The sequence below is a fragment of the Oratosquilla oratoria genome, chromosome 17 (assembly GCF_046742065.1).
Source record: "Oratosquilla oratoria isolate Oo_2021 chromosome 17, ASM4674206v1, whole genome shotgun sequence".
Taxonomy (NCBI): domain Eukaryota; kingdom Metazoa; phylum Arthropoda; class Malacostraca; order Stomatopoda; family Squillidae; genus Oratosquilla; species Oratosquilla oratoria.
In genome coordinates, this window is record NC_134793.1 from 62878462 (window position 1) to 62888461 (window position 10000).

The 10000-nt window shown below is 39.6% G+C and overlaps 1 protein-coding gene across 1 annotated transcript; it reads right to left on the reverse strand.

Annotated features, from left to right (window-relative positions):
* Window positions 1-4723: 4723 nt before the first annotated feature.
* On the reverse strand, window positions 4724-6595 carry LOC143034208 (zinc finger and BTB domain-containing protein 11-like). The gene is made up of 3 exons (XM_076200151.1): window positions 5855-6595; window positions 5382-5697; window positions 4724-5181 (listed from the first exon to the last, which is right to left on the reverse strand). Exons 1-3 carry the CDS (start codon window positions 6021-6023, stop codon window positions 5118-5120), a joined length of 549 nt encoding a protein of 182 aa, XP_076056266.1. The 5' UTR covers window positions 6024-6595; the 3' UTR covers window positions 4724-5117.
* Between the last annotated feature and the right edge of the window lie 3405 nt (window positions 6596-10000).

Sequence of the window (10000 nt, forward strand, 5' to 3'; positions counted from 1 at the left end):
GAAAGCCTCTACACTAATATTTTGGTAGATCGTGCGATACAATATATAATCAATAGAGTCTACCACAACGATACCTACCCCAAATGCGACATCCCGGAAGAAGTGATGAAGAAACTATTAGAAATTTGCACTAAAGAAGCCCCATTCACCTGCCCGAGAGGTACCAAAGACTGCCAGATAGATGGAGTTGCAATGGGATCACCTTAGTGAGTTCTCTTTGCTAACTTCTTCATGGGTAGTATCGAAGAAGAGGTCTTCGGTGAAGTACAGAATCCGCAAATATACTGTCGATACATAGATGATATTTTTGTAAAAGCGGAAAATAACGAGCAAATCCTAGCCTTACAACAGCAACTCATAGAAGCCTCAGGCCTCAACTATACCATCGAAAACAGTGAAGATGGATCTCTCCCTTTCCTTGATGTCCTAGTGAAACAAGGAGAAGGATCTTTTCATACTTCAGTTTACACCAAAGCTAGTAACTCCGAACATTGCCTTAACGGACTGAGTGGATGCCCCTAAAGGTATAAGATCTCAACAATTAGTGCATATGTACGAAAATCCCTTACCATTGTAGTAGGTGGAAAAATGTGCACCTAGAGTTAGAAAGAGCATCACAGGTCTTAATTAACAACGGTTTTAGCAATAGAGACATTGAAAAAGTAACCAAGAAATTAATGGAAAATTGGTACGAGGATGTTAAACCAGCAAATGTAGCAGACAATCCAGCGTAGAACGTTATCAATATATATTACAAATCCTTCTTCTTAACTGCATATAAGGAGGATGAGAGAGTGATGTAACAAATCATAGAGAAACATCAAGCCCACTGATTCAAGCTCCAAAATTAATTCTATTATTTACTACCAAAACAAAAAACCTTAAACCTACTCCTCAGGAACAACACCAGGCAGGTCGTCGATGAGCTTCAAAAATCTTATGTTGTATATAGGTCAGCGAAAAAAAATACACGGGAGCGACGAGCGATTTCGCTCGGGAAAGTTCCAATGTCGCTCTCATAAACCCAATAGCGCGAGCGATCCCCCACAAAAAAAATCACTAAATTTGGCAATCCCTGAATCCCATCACCATTGATGAAAGGATCAGAGCAAACACAACTTACTCGTGATCAATCATTGCATTATCAATCGATATCATAAACGCAACGCATCAATCAACTTCAATTTGTTGATATACGTACGTACGAGTATGCGGCATAGCTGCTAGAGTTCAATGGCTTACCTAGCCTAGCTTCGTGTCAGCTGCATGCGCGCGTATACTAGTACAGGTTGACTAGACTCTACACGACTATCGTGCTACATAATGTCGCTATACCCGTTGCACTGAGAACTGGCCGTTAGGGCGGAGCACTGGGAGTTCCCCTGTGGTGCCACATCTAATTATTTCATAATTTTATTTTATTTTATGATTCTATTTTATGATTTTATAATGTTGCCACATATGATTAAATTATAATTTTTGTCACACACCACCACTGAGGTAAAAATCAAAGCAATGTTTTCTATACAAAGGTTTCGTTTCTTCGAGTCTAGACATGGCATATGGAAAAGAGAGAGCGACGTTGCCGCTACATCTAATCTCTGGCCCCGCCCCCCTCACACTGCATTCAGAAAACATTGCATCCACACGCACGTTCTCGCCATGGATGCCCATGTGTGGCAACACCGGGAAATCTCCTAGCCCCGCCTTATCGGTCATTTCTCCTTGCGCTGACTATAGTTGCGAATTGGATGGTACCTGTATACAGGGAAGTTCATTGGTTGCATGCAGCTAGCTGCCCAAGCAACGCGCTGACTACATGTACAATGCACCATACCCAATACCACATGACCGCATGCATACGTACACTGTACATATGCAAACTCGCTCGAGGCCTAGGAGGGAAACTGGGAAATCCCATTTATAACCTCGTTCGCATATTTATGAGAAAACAAAATATAATCAAATGTTTGGATAGTAATTGAAAGTAAATAAATCTAAGTATAAATATGAACATTTGATATTTATATATTTAGTTCATATATATGAATCTTTGGAGGGAGAATAAAAAATACAAAAGAAAAAATGATTCGTTAGCTAGCTTAGGTTTAAGGTAGCTAGGTCACGTCCATGCCAAACTTTCGATGATCGTACATCATGGAGCGATTTCTAGTGAAGCGAGTGAAGATGAGTGAAGATGATTTGCCCTCAGATTCAGTCTTTTCAGAATCGAGGGAGAGTGTTTTGACGACAGGAAGCGCTTCTGGACCGGCAAAGCCTAATTCAAACTCTACGGGCAAGTCCAAGGAAAACGAAAACCAGTAAAGCATGAATCTACTATACGCTCGTGGAACCTAGATTAGCTTGAAGGGGATCGGGGCAGTGATGGTACTCTAACGGTGTATTGCAAGGCTTGTCGTGCATTTCCACCCTCATGCACATGAGTAATGAGTTAGCCTTCCAATAGTTTGAAGGAAATCGAACCTGCAAAAACATGGCTCTGGAAGTATCAAAAATGGCTCTGGTGAAAAAAAAAAAAAAAAAGGCTCTGGATTTTTTTTTTTTTTCTGATATAGGTACACATGCAAACATGGGGACTGAGCGACCCATCCTACTACCTTTATCGGCATAGCCACCATGAGGCTTGTATCGTGTGGCTAAATGAGTACAAAATGCAATTGTCCGAATTTAATATATTTGGTTATAACACTCACAACTAATGCGTGCACGCGCCACAAGGCTGCTCAATACTAGTCACAAATCTCTCTCGCTTTGCGCGGGGAAAAAAAAAGTGCATCGTATTTGCATTATCTCATACAAGTTATTTTTATACATAATGTAAATATGAATACAATTAATAATAAAACAATGAATAATAACTTATTACTCCAACTTCACAAAAAGGAGGAAATACACAACTCCCCAAACACGCAACACACCAACACGAATGTACATGTTACACTCCCCCATGCCGCATCAATACAACGTACGAAAGCATATTACAAACCACGCCAACACATCGCTCGGCCCGCACCACTCGGTGACCCCACCGAGCAAACAAGAAAAACCGACCGAGGCAAGGAGAATCCATAAGACACAAGGACAAACCACACACATACCACGTACGCAATTGTGGCACACAAAAGTGTGGAAAAAATGGATACAATAGCACACCCAATACATTACACACATACATAAATGATTACATAAAGACAATACATACAAACACAAAAAGGAACATAAGACTGGCGCCGGTTAACAAAAATACAAATACAGCAATTGCCGGACGTCCGGGACATGATACTTTATATCTAAACACGACAAAATACAATATTAGCTAAACAATATGTACACTTAATAACCAAGAAAAAGGACACACACAAAAATGGGAAACATCACAAGAATACATAACACTACACAATGAAAGTTTAGGTAATTACAGGACCCCTTGACCTAAGGTCATAATAATGAGGGGTAGATAAACAAGGCATAGTTCTTACAGGGGGCCCTGGAGGAGGCCGAGTAAAGGCAGGGATAGGCACTTGAGCCTTCTTGAGCCTATAAGAGTGTGAAATCTCGCTAAGGCCTGTAGAGGGGTAAAAGATCCTGAACTTGTTAGGGTGTAGGCGTTCAGTCACCAAAAGGGCCCCTCAAATTTACAATTAAATTTTGACTGGCGATCAGGCCTTTGAAACATCCAGTTTATCTCTAACAGAATTATAAATGGCATGCAGCACATAACTCTGTAGTTTACTATAGTCATCTAAATTGTAGAGGGGACGAGCAGGGCTGTCAAGCACATCATATGGGAGCCGTTTCTCAACTCCAAAGATAACATAATGAGGCGTTTTGCCCGTGGAAACATTAATGGTGCTATTGATACAAGCACTAACATGGGGAAGCCAATCCTCCCAAGACTCATGAAAATTACTAGCAAGGTGACGTAGGATCTCTAAAATTTTCCTGTTCGTCCTCTCAACAAGACCATTGGACGCTGGAGGATAAGCAGTCACGAACATCTGTTTGATACCATAACGTTCGTAAATACCTGCCAAAACCTCGTTCCTAAATTCAGTCCCATTATCACCAAGGAGCACCGAAGGAGTGGTGTATGGACACAACACATGGGAAACTAAAGCATGTGCTACAACTGGTGCAGATTTGCTACGTAAGGGAGCTAAGACCACAAAACGACTAAAGTGATCCACGCACACAAGGACATACACAGAGCCCTGCGTACTACGAGGCAGTTGCAAAAGGTCTATAGCCACAGTCTGAAAAGTGCGAGAAGGAATAGGGTACTCTAAGATGGGAGCAGTGCTCGTAGAACCTTTGTTCTGGGAACAAAAACTACGCCGGTGTAGACGTTTGAGGACACTCCCCCAAAACATGACTCCCGGAGTCTCCTGAACCTAGTTTGAAAACACTCCCCAGTCAAATGAAACTAGATTGACAACACTCCCCAGTTAACTGAAACTGGTTTCAAATGACTCCCCATCGGGTTGAAATGACTCCCATTATTGGATGCTTGATTTTTTTTTATTAAGGTTGCTCGGCCCATACAAAAAAAATCTAAATACACTATACATGATTACCTATTTTTCTTGGATTACAATGACCTATTTATTACTTATTAGAAATTACACTACACACGGATAACTACATTGAAATGGTTGCCTGCGTTATTCTCAAGGTACACTGAATCCTTTATGATTTCACTACCTTTCGGGCTATGTATATGCCATGTGTGAATAGATCCAAACTTTGCCCAAACACATACATTTACTTGAAACATGTTGGCTGCTGCAATAATCTCTGTAGTTGTTCCCCATACTTTATCCTCACGCATTGAATCAACTTGGATGTTTTCGTTGGTGGAAAGGAAATCACATATCAAGCTTCTGACAACAGGATGTTGGTCCTCTTCTCCAGTGATAGCGAATGCCATGGAACGAAAAAAACAATTTCCATCACCTTTAATTACTTTGACAGCAAGGGGTTCACTTGTGTTTTTGAAAGTCTTATTTATTTTTCCAGAGGGACCAGATTTTTTCTTAGATATCAGACGTCCACCAGAGTTGTTGCAGATTGCTCGCTGTGTTACAACTGTTATTGGATTAAATTTGTAGATAATCTCCTGTTGCTGAACCCCTATGATCTGGACAATTGGAGATGGTGGGTCTGATGAAGAACTTGGTGGTAAAAATCACCATTGTAAATCATATACAGTGATATATATCAGTTTATGCAAGTTTCTTATTATCAATTATTAATTATTAATCAATTAATTATTAATTACTAATCAATTAATTATTAATTATTATTATTATTATGCTAAAATAGAATATCACATTTATATGTTTTTATAAAACCAAACTCACTTTGTTAAGGAACATAGGTCTATTCCAATTTGGTGCATAATTTGAGGCTTAATTGGGATATTGTGCAGTTTCGAGTCAACTTTCTTGAATACTGTGCTTGATTTTTGGCACCGCAAGCAAGTTTTGATAGTTTCATTTACGTCAGATACAATTTTGCGCCACCAATATCTTTGCATTATACGATCGACGACTTTTTCTCTGCCCACATGTCCTCCCAAGGCAACAGATTCGTCGCTGTAACCAGATCCTCGATGACTAGCCAGTACAATGTCAAGCTGGTATTGGCGATCCTTAATCACCCGAAGGAAGCGAACTTCTGCAATCACAAAAATAAACAATCACAGTCGCGCAATACTACATCTATTGGAACTAACATTTATCTAGGAAATGATAAAAGATAAAGACAAAAATTGCGCATTAGAGCAATAACGAATGTCAATCAAAATTATAAAATTACGGAATAGGCTACTCACCTTTCCTGTTAGGTTTATGAACATACTTCAGAAAGTCGTCTTGGATTGTGAATGCCTGACACTTCCTTCGAAAATTAGCTTTTTTTCCCTTGTTGTTTCCAACATGCACTGGATACTTTTTTGACCGCAGGAACTCTTCCACCTCGTCCATTTCAGTATTAAAGTCCATGGTAGCACACGACACGACACCACACTGACAACTAACAAATCTCGGCAACACTGGCAATTAACAAACCTCTGTAATATGTTCATGTTCGTTTCATTTCAAAGGTTTCAAAGATTCATTCGAACCAGTTATATCTTTCCTGTTCGGCTTATGAAACAATCACAAAAATAAACAATCACAGTTGCGCAATACTACATCTATTGGAACTAGCCTTTATCTAGGAATTGATAAAAGATAAAGACAAAAATTGCGCATTACAGCAATAACGAATGTGTGGTCATTTCAAACTAGGTTCATTCGAATGGGTAGTCATCTTAAACTAGGTTATCCGCTCATGCCCTTTCTTTCGTGCATCTATTGGAACTAACATTTATCTAGGAAATGATAAAAGATAAAGACAAAAATTGCGTATTAGAGCAATAACGAATGTCAATCAAAATTATAAATTTACGGAATAGGCTACTCACCAGTTATATCTTTCCTGTTCGGTTTATGAAACAATCACAAAAATAAACAATCACAGTCGCGCAATACTACATCTATTGGAACTAACATTTATCTAGGAAATGATAAAAGATAAAGACAAAAATTGCGCATTAGAGCAATAACGAATGTCAATCAAAATTATAAAATTACGGAATAGGCTACTCACCTTTCCTGTTAGGTTTATGAACATACTTCAGAAAGTCGTCTTGGATTGTGAATGCCTGACACTTCCTTCGAAAATTAGCTTTTTTTCCCTTGTTGTTTCCAACATGCACTGGATACTTTTTTGACCGCAGGAACTCTTCCACCTCGTCCATTTCAGTATTAAAGTCCATGGTAGCACACGACACGACACCACACTGACAACTAACAAATCTCGGCAACACTGGCAATTAACAAACCTCTGTAATATGTTCATGTTCGTTTCATTTCAAAGGTTTCAAAGATTCATTCGAACCAGTTATATCTTTCCTGTTCGGCTTATGAAACAATCACAAAAATAAACAATCACAGTTGCGCAATACTACATCTATTGGAACTAGCCTTTATCTAGGAATTGATAAAAGATAAAGACAAAAATTGCGCATTACAGCAATAACGAATGTGTGGTCATTTCAAACTAGGTTCATTCGAATAGGTAGTCATCTTAAACTAGGTTATCCGCTCATGCCCTTTCTTTCGTGCATCTATTGGAACTAACATTTATCTAGGAAATGATAAAAGATAAAGACAAAAATTGCGTATTAGAGCAATAACGAATGTCAATCAAAATTATAAATTTACGGAATAGGCTACTCACCAGTTATATCTTTCCTGTTCGGTTTATGAAACAATCACAAAAATAAACAATCACAGTCGCGCAATACTACATCTATTGGAACTAACATTTATCTAGGAAATGATAAAAGATAAAGACAAAAATTACGCATTACAGCAATAACGAATGTGTAGTCATTTCAAACTAGGTTCATTCGAATGGGGAGTCATCTCAAACTAGTTTCAATCGAATGGGGAGTCATTTCAAACGGGTGGGGAGTCGTCTGAAACTAGTTTCAAGTGACGGGGAGTCGTCTGAACCTAGGTTGATCTGACTGGGGGAGTCTTTTGAAACGGGGAGTCACTTGAACCGGCTACACCGGTCTACATGAGAGGTAATGTCTAGTCGCATTTAAGGCCAATAATACATCTTCCGTGCCATAGCCAGAGTTTTGTCACGACCTGGGTGACCAGCCTGAGGGGCATCATGAGCAAGGGACAAAACAACGGGAACTAGAGACTCAGGGATCATTAGCTGTGCCGCATCTTGCTCAAACACTTCCACATTACGAGTGAGAACCTTGTCCTGCAGGGAAAATTGGTACAGAGGTACTGGTAAAGCTGGTAAGGTGGAATCATCACCAGACTCCAAAGCATAAATGACAGCAGACCAAACAGGGTCTTCACGCTGATCTTTGGCCAGATCCTGCAGGGAAAAGTTATGAATCACGGTAACAGCAGCAACAGGGATATTCCGTGAAAGTGCATCAGCAACGTGGTTCGCAGGTCCAGGGATATGCTTAAGGGTTGGATTCAATTCCTCGATCGTGAGGAACCATCTGGCTAGGCGGCCTGATAGATTCTTGCCCTTAAAAAGCTGTAGACTGTAATAGGATATCCAAAAATGATATCACGGAAGTGCTTTAAAGCCCACACCACTGCCAGGGCCTCTAAATGAGTAACAGAGTAACGGGACTCAGGCTTATTAAGAATGCGACTAGCATATGCAATAACATGAGGTCTACATCCATCTACTTGTTGCAAGAAATATTGTAAAAAAAAAAATAAAAAATAAAATAATAATAATATAGAGAAATCACATGGACATGGGACACGAAGTAAGATAATGATACAATTCACACAAACAGAAGCACTGAAACACAGAAACAATGCAATACATGTAGCAAATAATGAAGAGAAATATTTATATTAAGACCGTAAGTAGCAAAATTTATGTAAAATATATATAATGCACTGATACATAAATGTACACAAGACATCACTAAGGGAGTTACATTTCAGAAAAAGTAAACAAGGAGTGACGTCATAAAAATGGCCGCCCAAGGCACGAACGGCTAGATAGAAAATATATGTAGAACAATATATCCACAAAATCTAAAAAAAAGGACAATACAGGTATGCCTAAGGCAAAAATGTATACAGAACTGGTAAGAAATAAGGTAGCCACTGTCTGCGGAGGCGGAGCATACACCTGCGAATACACAAAGCCGCTGGAGACACCGACCAAGTTCAAACACGAATCGTTCCTCATCCACGGAGCAATTTAAACTGCAAGTCACGAAATGACTTGAGACGACGTCCCGCCAAAGCAGACGACGATATCAGTCCAAAAGAAGGCCGGCCACGAAGATTCTTGGGGGAAACGTCGTCAAAAAAAAAAAAAAAAAAAAAAAAAATCATACAGCGGCATGCAACCACAATGATCCTGAACACTGCCTGTTGTTTTTTTCCCTTGTAAATAAAAAGTCACTGGTCCAAAGTGAGAAAGCAATATTACGTCTCAGAACTAAACAAATCCTCTAGCCTGTGGAATGAAAATGGGACAAAAAAGAAAGAAAAAAAAGGACGCTCACATGCACACACGGGATCGGCGAAAGTCCAGCAATGTAATTTTAGTTTGTTCAGAACGTTCACAAGGAAAAAAAATCACCGAAATGACTGTTTTGACGCTGCCACCATAATGTATCGGGTGACTAAATGAGTACAAAATGCAATTGTCCGAATTTAATATATTTGGTTATAACACAACTAATGCGTGCACGCGCCACAAGGCTGCTCAATACTAGTCACAAATCTCTCTCGCTTTGCGAGGAAAAAAAAAAAAGTGCATCGTATTTGCATTATCTCATACAAGTTATTTTTATATATAATGTAAATATGAATGCAATAAATAATAAAACAATGAATAATAAATTTTACTCCAACTTCACAAAAAGGGGGAAATACACAACTCCCCAAACACGCAACACACCAACACGAATGTACGACATGTTACATTCCCCCAGGCCACATCAGTACAACGTACGAAGGCATATTACAAACCACGCCAACACAGGCTCTCGCATCGTCTGTCATACTACCTAAACTCAGGAGCGCCTAAAAATCATCATAGTGAAGTCCATCAAACAAAGTTGAGAAGAGAAGACGTAACACAGAATACGGAGGTTATAGATTACAACATAGACCCACGACGATTACTCATATCAGAAGCTTTGTACATTAAGGATCTATCCCCGGGAATGAATTCCCAATTCGAGGACTTAAAAATCCTACCTAGTGCGAGAAGATCATTCCCCAATGAAAACGAGACAAAGAATACAGATACACGCCACCCTCCAGCCTACAGGACGACACGGAGCTCCGGCGACGCCAACCAATAACGCCCAGACAAAATCCCACATAGACCAAACAAAATCCCACATCGATGACTAGACAAA

What these genes read in the sequence shown, in the direction of transcription:
- LOC143034208 (XM_076200151.1), bottom strand. Translation starts at nt 6,023, where the DNA reads ATGGACTTTAATACTGAAATGGACGAGGTGGAAGAGTTCCTGCGGTCA. An exon ending in TCATAAACCTAACAGGAAAG is followed by an intron (nt 5,698 to 5,854) that starts GTGAGTAGCCTA and finishes TTGTGATTGCAG; the next exon opens with AAGTTCGCTTCCTTCGGGTG. An exon ending in GACCTATGTTCCTTAACAAA is followed by an intron (nt 5,182 to 5,381) that starts GTGAGTTTGGTT and finishes GTTCTTCATCAG; the next exon opens with ACCCACCATCTCCAATTGTC.